General features: G+C 37.1%; 1 protein-coding gene across 2 annotated transcripts in view; it reads right to left on the bottom strand.

Moving 5' to 3' along the window:
- The window catches only part of KNTC1 (kinetochore associated 1), a 74,453-nt gene that overhangs the window by 30,357 nt on the left and 24,728 nt on the right, over positions 1–19,368 (bottom strand). For both annotated transcript variants that reach the window (XM_061141998.1, XM_061141999.1), the window contains exons 20-36: positions 18,755–18,816; positions 15,678–15,789; positions 14,309–14,452; positions 14,067–14,123; positions 13,862–13,963; positions 12,274–12,390; positions 12,040–12,183; positions 11,510–11,608; positions 10,720–10,823; positions 10,473–10,572; positions 9,739–9,873; positions 9,072–9,191; positions 7,451–7,523; positions 6,285–6,352; positions 2,269–2,549; positions 1,226–1,398; positions 502–599 (exon numbers count right to left, since the gene is read on the bottom strand). In XM_061141998.1, the coding sequence (XP_060997981.1) occupies positions 502–599; positions 1,226–1,398; positions 2,269–2,549; positions 6,285–6,352; positions 7,451–7,523; positions 9,072–9,191; positions 9,739–9,873; positions 10,473–10,572; positions 10,720–10,823; positions 11,510–11,608; positions 12,040–12,183; positions 12,274–12,390; positions 13,862–13,963; positions 14,067–14,123; positions 14,309–14,452; positions 15,678–15,789; positions 18,755–18,816 (1,989 nt within the window). The remainder of the gene's footprint in view (positions 1–501; positions 600–1,225; positions 1,399–2,268; positions 2,550–6,284; positions 6,353–7,450; positions 7,524–9,071; positions 9,192–9,738; positions 9,874–10,472; positions 10,573–10,719; positions 10,824–11,509; positions 11,609–12,039; positions 12,184–12,273; positions 12,391–13,861; positions 13,964–14,066; positions 14,124–14,308; positions 14,453–15,677; positions 15,790–18,754; positions 18,817–19,368) is intronic.

Below are 19,368 nucleotides of genomic sequence, written 5' to 3'. Positions count from 1 at the left end.
GGGATACCCTCTTCACTGAGTAGAATCCAGAATCAGATCTATTAGAGCCAAATGTAATTTTAGCCAGACTATAAAGTTTGTTTCTTCTGGTCAAGGGCTTAAAATAATGCTGCTTTAAGTTAAATTGTTGCTCAGGGAATTTCCTGGCAGTCCAGTGGTCAGGATTAGGTGTGTTCACTGTGGGGGTCCGGGTACCATTCCTGGTCGGGGTGATCCCACAAACTGTGAGGTCAAAAGAAAAAAACTGTTACTCTGGACAATGTCCAGGGATGCCATGTTTGAGGCCCCCTGTTTCAAAAGAGTGCAAATTAAAGCCAAAAAATGTGTGACTAGAAAAGAGAAGTGGTCTCATGATCTTAAGTAGTTCTCTGGTGCAGAGTAAGAAAATACAAGAGGTAGATTCAGTATTTTTCTAAACTATGCAAATAATTTAAGAGTGGTGTATAATGGATTGGGCTGGGGTTTTGTTTGTTTAAGGAAAAGAAATTCAAAGCAATTTACTTTCATGAGAATTCCACAATCATCCATTTGACACTGTCTGGAGAGCTCTACTGCCATCAAAGTATATTTACAGAGTTCTAAGGCATCCAGCAAAAAATCTGAAAGTGGAGAAAAATCATTAAACTATTATTTCATGTGTTTAGAATAACAACAACAACAAATCTTTTTAATAATTACCATTCAAATTCTAAGACAGGCCACAAAGTAGAGAGAAAGGTTTTCACATAGCTTTGACTACCCTAAATAATACAGGTCAATATTTTTCTTAAGCTTGACTGGAAAGTAAGATCAGATATGGGGAGGCAAGGAATTTCACCATCCCCTGAAAGTGAGTATTGTCAACAGTCAGAAATGACATTGTTGGGACTTCCCTGGTGGTCCAGAGGCTAAGCCTCTGCACTCCCAATTCAGGGGGCCTGGGTTCGATCCCTGGTCAGAGAACTAGATCTCACATGCTGCAACTAAAGACCCCGCATGTTACAACTAAGACCTGGCACAGCCAAATAGATAAATATTAAAAAAAAAAAAAAAATGACACTGCTAACTTTGGAAATATTTTAAAATAGTAATCCCCACAGAGATTCAATTATAAGCGTCCCTTTGTGAAAGGGGGTAATGATCTCTCCATATCTCCACATGTCCAACTGTAAGGGGATAGCATTAGCTAGACAAAAATGGAATGAAGCAGAGAACATAGAACTATGTAGATTATAAATCTTGTCACCTGGACTGCAGATGGTGGCAGCCTGGCATGCAAGGTCGTGTATCTCGGAGGGAAGATTCAGACCCACAGGTACTGTCATTGGAACGCCACTGGCCAACATGTGACACAGCTTCTGACACATCAGGAACAGGAACTGCCCAGTGTCAGCGTTGCAGTGATATTTAAACAAGTCCCTTTGGAAGAAAGCAAGTATCACAAGTTAGAACACTCACATGGAAAGCAGAGGTGTTTGCCTTACTTAGACTAGTATATAATCACTAACAACATGTACATTGTCTTTAAATGTTTTCACAGTATACAGTGAAAACTTGCTTGGGGTACTGTTGTAGCGCAAGAGGATCTACACTCAATGGCTCAGTTATCTGAACCATTCAGATACTTGGGGGGCGGTCAGTTACTAGACTTCTATGCCCCCTTTTTCTGACCCAGGTGACCAAGACAGGCTCTCAGGGTGAGAAACCAAGAATCATTTCTGTGGAAGTGAAAGGGTCACCAGCCCTACCTATCTTTTTAAATTTTTTATTGCTTGTTGAAAATAAGGCTTATGGCTTTAAAAAAAATGCTGATTAAATTATAGCTGCTTTACAATGTTGTGTTAGTCTGTTGTGCAGCAAAGTGAATCAACTACACGTATACACATACATATGTGTACATATATCCTCTTTTTGCTTTTTGGGATTTCCCTCCTGTTTAGGTCACCACAGAGCAGAGTTCCCTGTGCTAGAAAGTAGGTTTCCACTAGCTATCTACTTCATACATAGCATCAACAGAATATATGTGTCATGTCCATCTCCCAATTCACCCCCTCTCCCCCAGTCCCCTTGGTGTCCATATGTTTGCTCTCTACGTCTGTGTCTCTAGTTTTGCTTTGTAAATAAGATCATCTATACCAATTTTTTTCAGACTCCACATATATGTGTTAATATACGGTATTTGTTTTTCTCTTTCTGACTCACCACCAGCCCCATCCTTATCACCAAAGAAATAAATGAAGTCGGTGTTCCTTTCAGATGAGCTGTGTGATCTGGGGACCAAGAACCCACCTGCATTTTCTCAATGCAGCTTCCACGTCCCCATCACTCAAGGCCCTCAAGGTCAGCTCGGCTTCCAGCTCTTGCCTGGACACCTGCAGGGTCAGAGCCTGTCGGTGCAGCTTGGACTCGGCGCTCAGTCTCTGCTCCTTGGCGGCCCGGGGCTCTGCTGGCCTCCGGGGCTTGTGTTTGGCCTGTGCAACTTGGTGAGCTTTAATGTGCTGCTCCCGGAGCTCTGCTACCAGGGAACTATTGCTGTAATCTTCAAATGAAAGAAAGACCTCAAAGTTCTCCTGCAGCAAGGCAAGCAAGACAAAGCCCCATGTCTATTCAGTTCATCCATGGTTGAACATCACTGGTGTGTCATGAACCTCTTTTTTCTCCCTTGTAAATTAAGAATTTAAGTATCTATATTTCAAAAGTAACTTATATAAAGGTTGAGACAGGGGAAAATATCATTTTAACCCAGGGTTTTTCTACCTTCAGCACTGCTGAGTGTATTTGGCTCAGTAATTCTGTTGTAATTCTAAACCTACTGTAATTCTAAACCTAACCCTGAACAGAAGGAGAAAGGGGTTAAGTTTGTGCAATTCCACCCTGGCAGCTTGAAGAAGCCAGCTTTGCTCTTTTCTGTAATAACTCCTGGTTGGCTCCTAACTCCGGAACTAGGATTTATTCTTCCGACCCAATAAAAAAAGTCCTCCTGAAGCCCAAGGAAGGGCACCAAGAGGCAGTGGCAGTGAGGGAACGTTTTTCTTTGACACCACACTTTAGAGCAGGGTTTCTCTATCTGCCAGATAATTGTTTCCTGCAGAGGCTGTCTGGGTACAAGAGGTTGTTTAGCAGCATCCCTGGCCTCTCCCCACTACACCTGACACAAGGAATGTTCCACAAATAGTAGCATAACTAAACACAACTTTGCTTAGATCAAAACTGTTGCTTTAAAACATCTGCAATTTTCAAATTTAAGAAGAATGTGGAGAAGTTAACTCCTGGGTTAACTCCTAGAGAAGCTGACTCCAGGGTGCTTTAAATGACATCTCTTGTTTAAAATGGAAGGTCTCAAATTTTAGGGGTGCAGCACCTCTATATACTCTTTTAAAAATTATTGAGGGGGGGCTTCCCCGGTGTCTCAGTGGTAAAGAATTTGCCTGTCAGTGCAGGTGACAGGTTCAATCCCTGGTTTGGGAAGATCCCATAGGCCGAGGAGCAACTAGGCCCAGGAGCTGCAACTACTGATGTCTGCATGCCCAAGAGCCCAACAATAGAAGCCACCACCATGAAAAGCCTGAGCACTGCAACTAGAGCGTACCCCCTGCTCTCTGAAACTAGAGAAAAGTCTGCACAGCAACAAAGACCCAGCATAACCAAAAAACAAAATAATTTTAAAAATTATTGAGGGCCCTCCCCCAAATTTTAATGAGATATCGATCAATATTTACTGTACTGGAAATTAAACAGAAAAATTTAAAATACATGAGCAAATAAAAATGCACATTCTATCAGCCTTTAGAGTGACGATGTTATCACAGCACGAAGCCTCTGAAAACCCTACTACTCTCATGACAGAATATGGATGGAAAGAACAAATCACTTCTTATTTTTGCTATAAATGTAGTTTTAATACCAAGGACTCCCTGAGAGGGTCTCAGAGACCCTTGGGATTCCATGGGCTATTCTTTGAGAAACTGCGATATAATAAATTGTGATAAATTATTTCTTCTTCCCACACTTCGAGATAAAACAGTTGAGAGTTAAATTTGCCAGTGTATTTACTTCAAGTTTTCACAAAGAGATCCTTGTATGTACTCCATTTCCTACTTATCGGTGAGCCCTGATAGCCTTTCTATTTACAAAGTCTTTTCACATTAGAAAGGACCTGGAGCCAAAATAAAGTTAATTTCAAATGTCACATCTGAAGACACTTAATCCGTTTAAAGTGAACAGAAATTAATTTTCAAGAAAAAGCAAATTGCCTAGGATGAAACTATATAGAAAAAAAGTAAAGACATTATGAAGTAGACAGTCATCTTTCGGACCAGTTTCTACATAAAATGTGCTGTCTTTCACAGTATTTTGAGAAGCTGTGGTTTCTCAGTTTCCTCCTCTGTTAAGGAGAATGGTAATAGTAACCTCTAGGGGGAGCTACTGTAACAATTAGCACATGAGAAGCCCCTGGAATGATGTCTAGTACATGGTAAGAGCTGAGTAAGTGATGGCTACTGTTAGCCATCATTCAGGGTCATTGGAATTAAATAATCTATACAGATACCTTAAATCAAAATGGTTTTTTAAAAAGGCATAAACGATTAATAGAATATAGTTTAAAAAGAGAGTTGTTATTTAGTCACTAAGTAGTGTCCAAGTCTGCAACCCCATGGGCTGCAGCACGCCAGGCCTCTCTGTCCTTCACTATCTCTTGCAGTTTACTCAAGTTCATGTCCATTAAGTTAGTGATGTTATCTAATCCTCTGCCCTCTTCTCCTTTTGCCTTCAATTTTTCCCAGCATCGGGGTCTTTTCCAATGAGTCAGCTCTTTGTATCAGGTGGCCAGAGTAATGGAGCTTCAGCTTCAACATCAGTCCTTGCATTGAATATTCAGGATTAATTTTCTTTAGGATTGACTGGTTTGATCTCCTTGCAGTCCAAGGGACTCTCAAGTCTTCTCTAGCATCACAAATTGAAAGCATCAATTCTTTGTCACTCAGCATTCTTTACGGTCCAGCTCTCACATCTCTACACGACTACTGGAAAAACCTTAGCTTTGACCATATGAAGCTTTGTCAGAAAAGTGATGTCTCTGCTTTTTAATACGCTGCTGAGGTTTCCAAGGAGCAACTGTCTTTTAATTTCATGGCCACAGTCACCATCCACAGTGATTTTGGAGCCCAAGAAAAGAAAATCTTTCACTGCTTCTGCTTTTTCCCCTTCTGTCTACCATGAAGTGATGGGACCGGATACCATGATCTTAGTTTTTTTTAATGCTGAATTTTAAGCCAGCTCTTTCACTGTCCTCTTTCACCTTCATCAAGAGACTCTTCACAACAGCCCCAGTGTGAAAACAAACTGAGTGGCCATCAAGAAATAAACAAAAACATGATAGAGCTGTACAGTGGAGTACTATTCAGGGGAGGAAGGGAGTTCTACACATCCTACATAAATGGACCTTGGAAACATCATACTAAGCAAAAAATGTCAGGCACAAAAAGGCAAATACTGTATGATTCCACTTCTGTGAAATTTCTAGAACAGGCAAATTCATAGAGATAAAAAGTTGATTAGAGGTTACCGGGCGCTGCGGGAAGAGCGGAATGGGGAGTTATATCGCTGAACAGATGCAAAGCTTCTGCTTGAGGTGATAAAAAGCAGACACCAGTGACAGTTGTACAACACTGTGAATGGAGTCAATACCACTGAATTGTATATTGAAAAATGGTTAAAATGGCCAATTTTACATTGTAGTACTTTACCATGATTTAAACAATCAGTAATGCAGTACACCAAAAAAGTTACTGAATTATACATACACTTCAAATGGATGAGAAGTATGGTACGTGAATTATATCGCATTAAAGTTGCTTCCAAAAAAAGAGACAGTGGTAAAGAATCTACCTGCCCAGTGCAGGAGACACAGGTTCAATCCCTGGTTCGGGAAGATCCCACAAGTGGCGGAGCAACTAATCCTGGGCACCACAACTATTGAGCCTATGATTTATACGCTGAGAACCACAACCATTGAACCTTTGCACCGCAATTACTGAAGCTTATGCGCCGCTAACAAGAGAAGGCACCACGATGAGAAGCCTGAGCACTGCAACTGGAGAGTAGAGAAAAACCCTGCACAGCAAGGAAGACTCAGCATAGCCATAAGTAAACGGATAAATAAAATTACTTTTTTTAAAAAGAGAGAAGGAAAACCAGTATATCCAAAGTTCCTGAAGGCTAGTGCAGAAAATCTTGAGGAACTAATCATTTATGTTAAATGCACTGATTAGTCAGGTAATAATGTTCAACATGGCTTAACTTACCTGTAAGCTAGCAACAGTTTTAAATTGTTTCAAGGTTTCTTCCCATTCATCCTTCTTCTGCAGATTGTCTGTAATTCAATTTTTTAAAGTTATAGGAGATATCCAAATACTGATATTATCAGAATTTTTAAAAGCTAAAATTTTAATTCACTTTGGTTTTCTCAAATCTTCAGTAGTTCTTTTCAGATTCTGATAGAAGACAATTTAAGTAAACACAAAAAGAAATCCAGTGAGGGAGGTTCAAGAGGGAGGGGACATAAGTTAACCTATGGCTGATTCATGGTGATGTATGGCAGAAACCGTACAACATTTAAAGCAATTGTCCTTCAATTAAAAACAAAGAGAAATCTAAGTATTCTCTTTGAAAGTAGAAAAGAGAAGTTTTTTGGTTACATGAGAAATGGCAATTTTTCTGAAATAAATTCTAGATTTTTTTTCCCCCAAGAGAGTTACTTTGGTAATTATTTGTCTGTTCTAGCTTTTCTTGTTGGAAATAGTACATTTATTTTTTCAAAAACTTTGGCCACACCTCAAGGCATATAAGACCTTAGTTCCCTGACTGGGGATCAAACTTGAGCCCTCTCTTCACAGAAGGTAGAGTCTTAACCACTGGCTTGCTGGGGAAGTCCCTTGTAACTGTTTTAAGTTCAAGGTTAAATGGTTTTTTCCTCAGTCATAATCAAATGATAAGTGAGCAATGTGAGTAAAGAGTGCAAGGCACCAGAGAAATCTAGCCTGGCATTAAACAGTCACTGAAGTATATACAAATGATGAGCTACTCTTAGATGCTTCTGTTCTTACACTGCTAACCAAAAGAATAAGGCAAGCAAGGCTTTTCCTGAAGAAAAATGTGTGGGATCAAACAAGACAATCAGGGGATTTCATTGGTGGTCCAGTGGCTAAGATTCCACACTCCCAATGCAGGGAGCCCGGGTTCAGTCCCTAGTCAGGAAACTAGATCCCACATGCTGCAAAAAGAGCTGGTGCAGTCAAATAAATAAATATTACAAACAAACAAACAAACAAAAACATACAGTCAGAGCCAAGCAAACAAACAGACACAATCAGAGCCTGTGCATCAGTATGGCAGATGTCACTGATACCTGCTCCTGAAAAGGATTGGTTTTAGAACTAAACCAAAGTGAGGGAACAGAAATGGAAACTACCTTTCTGAATGTTGCAAAGTATTTTAAGAATGTCTACTGATGTCTTCGCTACAGACAGTCTCCAGGCCTTGTCCTAAAAAGAGAAATGCAAAATGAAGTCCATTTCTTGTATCTGCCATTGTACAGGTAGTGCATATATAGACAAATACATACAAAGCACAGAATCAGAATAAATAGTAGAAATGGCTGAACAGTCGAAAGGTCAGTGTTATAGGGAGCTGGGCAGTCAAGGAAAGGAGGATAAATGAATACTATATTAGCTAAATATGAAAAATAACTAATGGAGTCTTGGATGTATGGATACCACAGAATATGCAAATCTCCCACATCACCTTTCAGTCACACTATAATTAACAAGCATTTGGATTTTGTTTGTCTTAATAGCATATACTTATTATTTGAGAAAACATCTGGAAAAAGATCTCTGGAAAAGTTAAAAAGAACTGAACTTGTTTAGTACAGAAATCAGAAGTCTAAGAAATAAGACTCCTCAAGACCAAAAAAGAAAAAAAACCTTTTTTTTTAAGACAAGAAAGACCACCAACAGGAAAAAGCTTTAATTTAAACAGATGATATATGTTAAAGGCTTAGTAATGGTCGGGTTCACATGAAGTACTCAAACACTTCGATCATGGGTTGTAGTTGAAGCTGGTGATTGAGAATACAGACGATTATCAGAGTTTGAAATGAGGCACTGCCACTTTTCAAATACCCTTGGGAAAGCCTCTAATTTTAAAATTTTAGTTTCTAAACTCAATCAGTAAGGAGCTAACAACAGGGCCTCCTTCACAACTATGTTCACTGCTTTACTGTGAGGAAGAAATGGATAATCCATTTAAAGTACTTTAATACTTCGTGAACAATAAGAGGATAATAAATTTTAGGTGTTTAAAAAATTCATTTCTCTAAAGGTAAAAAATGACTGAAGTGGAGACTCCCTGGTGGTGGAGAGGCTAAGACTCTATGCTCCCAATGCAGGGGGCTTGGGTTCGATCCCTGGTCAGGGAACTAAATCCCACATACCGCAACTAAGACCAGGAGCAGCCCCCACCTCTAAAGAAAAATGGCTGCACTGGGAGAAAAAAAAGAAAAAAACTCAAGTGAACCACTGAGAGAGACTGGGGAGTAAGTATCTCCAAAGGTTTAAAAAACTCAACTCCCCTGGATAAATTAGGTTTTTGGTCCGCTATCTGTCTATCGCGAATTGGCTTTCTGGTAACTGCTTCTAAATTTCAAGGTTCTGTTCTCAGATTAGTTATACATTATTTCTGTGGCTGACACTACTTGAGAGTAATGACTATGCCCCAGGCAATGTAAAACACTGTTTACACTTGAAGGTGTTAGGGAAAACTCTATGTCCAACAGGTGCTTCAATTATTCCTTCTGATCTGCAGATCCTAGATTACTCAGTGTAGGGGCAGAGGCACTGCTCCGAGGCAGCCATATTTGTTTTTTCTTTCTATATGATAAGTTTTCGACATAATAAACAGGAATTTTCATATTATGCCACTGTAGCAGTGAGAATGACAAACACGCTTACTGTGAGTCTGTCTTTTCTATCCTATTGATAAATAGCCATAAAAACTAGATTTATCTTCATTTTATGTAGTAGAAATCTTACCTCATTAGAAGTATCTGGTTCTTCCTGTAACGCCAGTCGTGCCCATATGATTACTCTTTCTGCAGTTTTCTTAGCTTCAGCAGGAGGCAAAGACTTCAACAGAAGGACACAGTCTTCACCCTACAATCAGAGTTTGAAAGGAAGAAAAAGCAGCTGGTACTGGCAAGGAATGATTTGGATTTACCTCTTAACTTTATTATTTAAAGATGAAACGACAACATTTTGAAAAACAGATTATGATTCCATGGTTTAAAAATCTGAAAATTCTGTTTCAGATGACAGAAACAAAAAGATTAAATTAAAATACTACCCTCTGTACTTTGTAATTCTTGCGTATACCTAATAGTTTTAGAATTATATAAAGACACTTAAAAATACAAAAATAAAACCTACGTCCTATTCTGGGAACAAAGGGTCCTATAGCATATATAAAAACATGAGCTAAATTTTGTTAACTACCAAAGACTATGAAAGCTCTTTAGGTACTCACAAAATACTTTAAAGAAAAAAAAAACAAAACCTATAGATAGAGGCCAATCTAATGCCTAATGTTAGTATAACTTTATTTTATGCTTGTCTATTTGTATAATTTGATAGTTACATCTTTAAAAACTCAAAACAAAGAAACCATATAGGGATAAAAGTAAGAATGATATAAAACTTTCACCTGTTCTCTATCAATCAGGTCAATAATTCTTAGACTGTAGATTTCATCTTTAGGCAACATATATGCTTCAGCCACCTTCAAAGCATCTTCTAAAGAAGATGAGACATCTTGTTTGAGAATGTATCTGACCACCCTCTGAAATAGAGGTGATTCATATTTCTTTGTTATGAAATCTCACAGAGAAGCCAGAAATCATGTTTATGCAATTAAACAATGTAGCAAAAACTAAACTATATGAAGACTTAAAACACAATTTATATTTTGAATTTAATGACAATCCTTTCACCTTTTTTTGTTCCCCTTAGCTTTATTGAGGTTTAATTGATAAGTAAAAATTATATATATTTAAGGTACACACTGGAGAAGGAAATGGCAACCCACTCCAGCACTCTTGCCTGGAGAATCCCATGGAGGGAAGAGCCTGGTAGGCTACAGTCCATGGGTAGTAAAGAGTCGGACATGGGTAGTAAAGAGTCGGACACGACTGAGCGACTTCACTTCCCAAGGTACACAACATTATGATGTAATCTGCTTCTTTAGTTCCTTAATTTATTATCTGTTGTCTTTACTGTTTTAATAACCAATCAAACACTCTGTTACCATCCTATCTAACAAAAGTAAAGTAGTGAAGAACCTAGGTATATGAATCTTTAAGAATGTAAAACCCGGTCACATTTCCCATGGTGTTCTAGAAGTGGAACAAAGGTGTTAAAAGATTCAATTATTGGACTTACCATTATTTCCTTGTTTAAGAGATTCACCTCCCTTATTCCATAGCCTCGTAAAAGTTTTTTCATCTCCATTAGTTTGTAACTTTCCTGTAATAGCTTGACCCTAAAAGTAAATTTATTGATATTAACACAGACTGTCTTTGTTATGAAATACTAAGAGACACAGTAAAGGATAGAAAAACATGTTAATTTCAACTCAAAACATAGTTTATCCAACACCAAAAACTGGATCAGGAGACTGTAATCTTACTTGGGATGGTCCATCTCTAGGTGCTGTTTCACCAGCTGCTCCACAGCTGCACTCCAGGGGACCACTGCGGCATACATTATCTTGAGCACAGCATCAAATATGAGCTACAAAGACACACACACCAACAGTGAATAGCCCTCGGACTTACGTCTCATGCAAATTAATGATGCTGCCCAATCTATAGCAGGGGCCTTGCCATCTACTGTATGGAAACAAGAATATTTCATCCTTCTGACAGCAAAACCATGTATTTCTTCCAATATTCACACATATTAAGTCATATAGCTCTATTATTTTCTATAGTCTCTGTGTTTAAAAATGTTTTTATGATTTTATTCACATTTTACAATAATGACTAAAAACAGTGTGAAGTCAAAATAAAGGTATATATGATAAATATATTAAAAACTGTATGTTTGTAAGACCATAGAAACGCTGGAAATACATGCATTCAAATGTCCATGTGGTATTTCTGCAGGTGGGAATGAGAAGACTTTTCATGAGAAAAAAGAATCATGGATGATTGTGATTTTATTTTCTTTTTATTCTTTTTTTCATATTATACAAATTCTTCCTAACAAATATGCATTGCTTTTTCTTGATTTTGCTTTTTAATATTTATTTTTTTCAAACTTTTTATTTTGTACTAGGGAATGTAGCCAATTAACAATGTTGTGGCAGTTTAAGGTGAACAGCAAAAAATATCTGCTGCTTTTGTGACCAGGAAAAAAACTTTTAAGAAAGGATGCAATACTCAAAAGAAAAACCTATATGATCACGATTTACTTACATCTGTGTCAGATAAACATCCTATTACTGCCATGGCTTTTGCTTCCCAGGCTGTATCAAAGAGTGAGGTGACCTTTGAACTACATCTCTTCAGTAAATCCTAAAATGAGACAAACATTTTGTTTAAATTTAAAACTCACTAGAAAACAAAGAAACAAAAACCAACCCCCCACACACACAAATAAATACAAATAAATAGCTTTTATGGGTATGTAAAAAACCAAAAACTTCTACTTAGCCATGAATGATGAACAATGGTCAACAGTGCAAAATTGCCAAAACCTTGGTCTTCAGTTTTACATGGCACAGAAAACTTTGTTCATACTTCTATTATTTCACAACAACCATTTGGAGAAAGTCCTAATATTATCCCATTGTGTCAAGGTTACCACTCAATTAGCAGCAGAGTTAACTCACATTCTTAACAACACAATATGCTGCACAGATCCTAATGGTAGGTATCCACATTCCTCAGAGTTAAACATTCAATACGACGACACACTGCACAGATCCAGGAAAAAAAGAAGTTACCTCTATGTACAAAAGGAGAAGTTCCTCCTCCTGTAAGTCATGTTCATGCATGTAAACTCTTATAAATTTCTGGAAGACGGAAGGAATAACCTCGGGGGCCAGCACTTTATCGAACATTCGGAATACAATGGTGGTTGTATCCTCCTGGATGTCAAAATAAAGATGGCATAAATGCAAACTCTAGCCATGTTGACTGTGGTAAAATAATTCTGGTAAATCTAGACTTTTACCTACCTTCTCAAAATCAGAGAGGGCCAATTTGCAGTTGTATTTCCTATGCAGTGTGATTAATTCTCGAAGGTTATTTACCAAAGTCCTTAGCTGACATACTTCCTCCATGTTTTGATTATCCTTATAAAACAAAAGTGTTGAAGTTGTTACGGATATGAAACAAAAGCATGAGGGAAATACAAATAAGAGGAAACCTATAACTTATGCCTTTAAATTTTGTATAAGTTTAACTAAAATTAGTACAAATTAACAGACCAGAATCTAACAGAAATCTGAAATTTTTCTTTCCTAAAAAATAGAAAAAACTATTAATACAGTGTAAAGTTTTTCAGAACCCCAAATATACTTAGGTACACAATCATCATTTAGATGGTCCTCAATGTTCCAACCATATAGATATAAAGCTATAGATTAAAATCAGATATAAAGCTATGACATTTCCTAAAGCTATATACAAGAAACAGAATTTTCAATTGGTAAAAGGCAATTAGGGAAAAGAGGAAGAGGAAAAGCTCTCTTGTGGAAAAACATATATAATAATCAATATACTTTATACATTATAACATATAAAGATTATATGATATCAATATACTGCTTGCAACCTATAGAAAAAATTCTTATTTTATTCTTAATAGAATATAATCACTAAATGTAAATAATAACAAGAAACTGTTATATCAGAAAGTAGGAGGAAATTTATTGATATTATCTATTTGGGGGTTCCAGAAACTTAAGGAATAAGTGTAATTTCATAATGCACATATGTTCCAAAAAGTCATACCTTCTGGTCCTTAAGTACTTTATATATTGAGATGTCTCAATGTTAGCTTATAAACTAAATTATGGTACCCCAACAAACATTTTTTAAAATATAAGAATGTACTTTTTTTTAAATATAATCAATGCTTTCTAGTTTTCAGAAATATGAAGGAGAAAATAAATAAACTTAAGAAATTTAGAAGCCAAATAATGAATTTAGTTCATTAACCTCAAACTAACACTATATGTGACATCAATATTTCCTGCTCTTAGTTCTCTTTCTAGCATCACTATTTTTTTTTGGTCAGTCAGAAGTTCGAGACTTTTTTCAATTTGATCTTTTAAAAAATTATTTGATTCTTAAGCCTTTATGACTGTTGGAATGTCTAAGAAAGGCATTCAAAACTAGAAGCAGTTTACCAGTTTAAATAAAAATAAACCTGATTGATAGCGCTTTTGAAAACTAATCCTAATGAATTATTAAGTTTTACTCTTTTAAAGGGCTATGAAATGCTACTAAGGCATAAAATCCCAATTAGACTACTTAGGAGTATGTTTATATATTGCTTCCCTTGGTTCAATAAAGGAAAACAGTGCATTAGGACAGGCTGAAGTTATGAGAGAAACATCATGAAGAAATAAAGCTAATTTTCCTTTTAGTGGATTGTCAAAGTACACAACAAAGAACACACAGAAAGAAAGGCAGATATGTCTAAATACAGAGACAAACTCTTTAATATAAATTAAATATTTTTAAATTGGGCTTCCCTGGTGGCTCAGACTGTAAAGAATCAAATGTTTTATTACTAAAAATTTCTTTTTCATATCATACCAAGGAACTCCAACTCCAAGAGGATGTCAATCCCAAATCATCTGGTTTTTCTGCTGTAAAAAATACCTCTGCCAGTTGAAGCCCATTTTCTGGCCAGTTTGCCTTTAAAAAAACATTGGAGACCATTAAAAGTAATGTTTTTATTTTTAAAATAAAATGGGGAGTATTTGAAATGTCTCTTTAGTCCTAATTAAACTGGTATTACCTTATCAGTTAATTCAAGGTTCCTGGCTGCTTGTTCCAACCATTTTGCAAGAATTTTCTGAAATAGATACATCATATTAAGTACAAATAGATAATCACTGAAATCATTCAAAACCTCCATGATAATCTTTCAAAAGAGATACTAAAATGAACTACCTGGTGTTAGCATGACTTAATCTTTAACAATATAAAGTAAAAAATAAAACTGAATCATCCAGAGTGGAGACACTGACAGCAACTTACCTGTCCTTTAGGTACGGTCTTTCTCACAAATGGGACCACATCATTTTTAAGCCATGGACAAAGTTTTTGCAGACAGACTGGTGTAGAAATTGAGTTGAGCAAGTTCTCAAGCATTTTCACATCAAATCTGCTTTCAAAGTTTGCCTAAATCATACAGAGTGAGAAACTAAGATTTATCTGATAAATTTAAACTGAGAGCCTCCCAAAAGGGAAAGACATTAGGAAGTCATTTCAAGAAATATTCTACTGATTTAATAATGACCCTTAAAGCAAATGATTTGAGTTGGTAGCTAAATTCCATGAAACTTCATGGCAGCAAGTACGAGTTAATAAATCAAGGCAGAGGAACTGGCAGAGATGCCATTCTAACGAAAACTTAACTGAAGGTGAGAGTATAAACCCTAACAAGCGTGTGTCTTTAACAGCGTCACACCCAGATCCTGCTCTTCGGACCTAATATACTGTATCACTATTCAGGTGATTCAGAGCAGCAACTGTAAGAGGCACACTTTACCACCATCTGAGCTGCAATAGGACTACCCTCTCCACCATTAACACAGAAGGTGTGAATAAACTGTGTCAACAAACTGCTTAATAGAATGTTACCTCTTGAGCTAAGTTTAGGGGCTAACTAGGCTCTGAATTGGGCTTCCCTGGTGCCTCAGAAGTTAAAGTGTCTGCCTGCAATGCGGGAGACCTGGGTTCGATCCCTGGGTCGGGAAGATCCCCTGGAGAAGGAAACGGCAACCCACTCCAGTATTCTTGCCAGGAGAATCCCATGGACACAACAGCCTGCTGGGCTACAGTCCATGGGGTCACAAAGAGTCGGACACGACTGAGCAACTTCACTTCACCACTTCTTCAGGTTCTGAATGATGAGACAACATAAGTTCCTATTTTATCGTCATAATATTTCCTGAGTTAATATTAATATCATCAGAGGACAGTTCTATTTTATCAAACAGTCTGAAAACACCCCATTGCCCAGTCACTCCTGCCACCTCATTTGTTTCCAACACTGATTAAATCACATCTCTGCTGCTGCTGCTGCTAAGTCACTTCAGTCGTGTCCGACTCTGTGCAGCCCCATAGATGGCAGCCCACCAGGCTCTCCCATCCCTGGGATTTTCCAGGCAAGAACACTGGAGTGGGTTGCCATTTCCTTCAACAATGCATGAAAGTGAAAAATGAAAGTGAAGTCACTCAGTCGTGTCCGACTCTTAGCGACCCAATGGATTGCAGCCTACCAGGCTCCTCCGTCCATGGGATTTTCCAGGCAAGAGTACTGGAGTGGGTTGCCATTGCCTTCTTCGAATCACATCTCTAGGGAACTATAAAGCCATTCAGAAAAAAATGCAAAAGAAATTACCCGATGTCTCAGCCAGAGGTACTGTGCACAAAAAAGGTTTCCTTCTCTTAGCTGTAAAAAAATATCCTTAAGGTCATCTTCATTATTCAGAAATTCAATCCAAGAACTACCACTGCAAAGTCAAAGAGAGGAAGGAAGCTAATAGTTTAAAAATATATATTAAGGTTATACAAGTGAATATCATTATGCATTTTAACTAGTTTTTTTCTCAAAGAGTTAAAAAAAAATACCAAAGATTGTACAGTTAGTCTCTTCTTATCCAGACCTATAAAACTCCTGTATTCCCCTCCTCCAGAAGGCATAGCTCTACTTGTAGGGCCTTTCTGAAATAATCACTACATATTCAAGCAACCATTTTTAATTTTAAATGAATGATTTCAATGAATTTTTAATACATACTGTTTATACTTGAAAAAATTCACTTTATATTATCTTGGTACTTGTACCAAATGAGCACATATAGTCATTATTCTTTTTAAGGACTACATATGATTCCATGGCATGGATTTACTATAATCTAACTAGGACCCCCACAGGTGAACTTTAGGATTATTTCCAGTCTTCTGCTATAATCAATAATGCTGTAGTGACTACCCAGTCCTAACTAAAGCTCAGAAATACAAGATGAACACTTCCTTAAAATGACAAAAAGAAAAAAAAATAAAATGACAAAAAGACAAAACTCTACAACCCTGTGTCATGAATAAATAAGACAAAATAAGCATTTTCACTAACATCAGGAATAACACAAGGATGTCTGTTTATAATCATTATTTAACAATGTTCTACAAGTATCAGTCAATGAAACTGGGCAAGAAATGAGGAAAAAAATGAAGCAAAATTATCATTATTTGCATATATAATAATATACTTGGAAAAAGCAAGATTAACTGAAATATTACTATAAGCAAAAAAAAGGAGTTCAATAAAGTAACTGATTTAAAAGTAATTTAAAAAAATCAATAGCTTCTATATTCTTTTGCAAATATGATAAAGTTCCATTTATAATAGTAGGAAAAAAGAACAAAATTAACATAAAGTATACACAATCTGTATGAAGACAACTGAATAGCTATCATTTAGGAATATAAGAAAAGAATAGAATGAGTAGGAAGACACCAGCGTGTGGGCTCAGTTGCTAAGTTGTGCCTGACTCTGTGAGTCCATGGACTGTAGCCCACCAGGCTCCTCTGTCCCTGGGATTTCCCAGGCAAGAATACTGGAATGGGTTGCCATTTCCTCCTCCAAAGAAGACACATACTGTCATTAAATATGAAGATTTGATATTATAAAGATACTGATTCTCCCCAAATTGATCTTAGGTTCAGCACAGTCCCATTTTTAAAAAATAATAATAAATCCAATAAAAATAAGATTTTAAAAAAACTGAATTAAGCTGATTCTGACTCTTTCATACAGAAAAGAGTAATCCCCCAAATTGTGGAAAATAAGCATAGTGGGACTAGTCTATCAGTTAATGAGACACTTTAAAGCTACATTAATTAAAATTATTGGATACTGGTGAATGAATAGAGATGAGATCAAGTAAACACAATTATATTCCAGAAAATTAAATACACATGAGAATTTTAACATATAATTAAGGTAACATTTTCAATCAGCACTGAAAAGGTAGAATGTTTAATGATCGTATTGGGATAACTGAAGAGTCACAAGGAAAACAATAAAGCTTCCTTTGTTGTTTATCACGGTAAATAAAATTATCTTTGAAGTAGCTATACTGCATATTTATAAATGATATTCTTGGTGCACATGTTAGTATATCTAATAGAATTAATTTCCAGAAGTGAATTGCTAAGGCTAAAGGTATGTGCCTTTAAATCTTCCTTCCAAAAAAAATCTGCCTTCCAAACGTTTCAATACCAATGGATGATGTCAGTTCAGTCAGTTCAGTCACTCAGTCATGTCTGACTCTTTGCGACCCCATGGACTGCAGCATGCCAGGCATCCCTGTCCATCACCAACTCGTGAAGCTTGCTCAAACTCATGTCCATCGAGTCAGTGATGCCATCCAACTGTCTCATCCTCAGTCATCCCCTTCTGCCTTCAGTCTTTCCCAGCATCAGGGTCTTTTCCAATGAATCAGTTCTTCACATCAGGTGGCCAAAGTACTGGAGTTTCAGCTTCAGCATCAGTCCTTCCAGTGAACACTCAGGACTGATTTCTTTTAGGATTTTCTGGTTTGATCTCCCTGCAGGCCAAGGGACTCTCAAGAGTCTTCTCCAACACCACAGTTCAAAAGCATTAATTCTTCAGTGCTCAGCTTTCTTTATAGTCCAACTCTAACATCCACACATGACTACTGGAAAAACCTTAGTTTTGATTGGACAGACCTTTGTCAGAAAAGTAATGTCTCTGCTTTTTAATATGCTGTCTAGGTTGGTCATAGCTTTTCTTCCAAGGAGCAAGCATCTTTTAATTTCATGGCTGCAGTCACAATCTGCAGTGATTTAGGGGCCCCCCAAAATAGTCTCTGTTACCATTGTTTCCCCATCTATTTGCCATGAAGTGATGGGACTGGATGCCATGATCTTAGTTTTCTGAATGTTGAGTTTTAGGCCAATTTTTTCACTCTCCTCTTTCACTTTCATCAAGAGGCTCTTTAGTTCTTCGCTTTCTACCATAAGAATGGTGTCATTTGCATATCTGAGGTAATTGATATTTCTCCCGGCAATCTTGATTCCAGCTTGTGCTTCATCGGGCAATCTTGATTCCAGCTTGCGCTTCATCCAGCCCAGCATTTCGCATGATGTACTCTGCATATAAATTAAATAAGCAGGGTAACAATATACAGCCTTGAGGACTCCTTTCCCAATTTGAAACCAGTCTGTTGTTCCATGACTGGTTCTAACTGTTGCTTCTTGACCTGCATACAGATTTCTCAGGAGGCAGGTAAGGTGGTCTGCCTTACCTGGATGATGTAGGAAGTGTCTAAAGTTTAGCAGGAAAGATAACATTTTCCATCATTCACTCCCTAGAAATATAAATTCATTCAAAGCAATGCTGTATCTTTTATGACAGTCCAAACTTAAATTAAAAATGGGGAATGTACACACCTGAATTTTTCTGGTCCAAATGCTCCATAAAAAGTAGTCAATTTTGCATGAGCCCTTAGTACCTAAAAAGAAACAACCCGACAGTCTGAATATTGTGTGCAGTAACATTAAAATAAAAAACACCCAAAATTAGGCATTCTGTTTTAGAAATCTTGCACATATTCTCCTTCTATCCTGTATTACAGGTCAATACCCATAAATATGGCTGCCTTTATTCAGCACAAAACATAAAACTTGGACTGATGGAAACATTTCCAATCACAGTCATTGCATTGCAATAAAACAGCAAAGAAGAGGAAGGTATTTGTATATAAACTGTGCCTTTAAATCTGCCTTCCAAATGTTTCAATCCCAATGGATGATGTAGGAAGTGCCTAAAGCCTAGCAGGAAAAGTGTCTTTCAAAATCAATTAGTTTTCCCACTGATTTATAAATATGACCTTCTGGTAAAACCTAGCTGGATTATACTAAACATTTACTTTGAGATAAGAGTTAAAAATTATAGATGGTCCCTGGCATGCAATGGTTCACTTAACATTTTCTGACATTATGATGGTGGAAAATCAACATGCATTCAATAGAAATCACACTTCAAGTTTTGATCTCTTCCTGCG

Source organism: Dama dama, chromosome 5 (genome assembly GCF_033118175.1).
Source record: "Dama dama isolate Ldn47 chromosome 5, ASM3311817v1, whole genome shotgun sequence".
Classification (NCBI taxonomy): Eukaryota; Metazoa; Chordata; class Mammalia; order Artiodactyla; family Cervidae; genus Dama; species Dama dama.
Note: the sequence above shows the minus strand (reverse complement) of the source record. Positions and strands in the feature narration are given on the sequence as shown.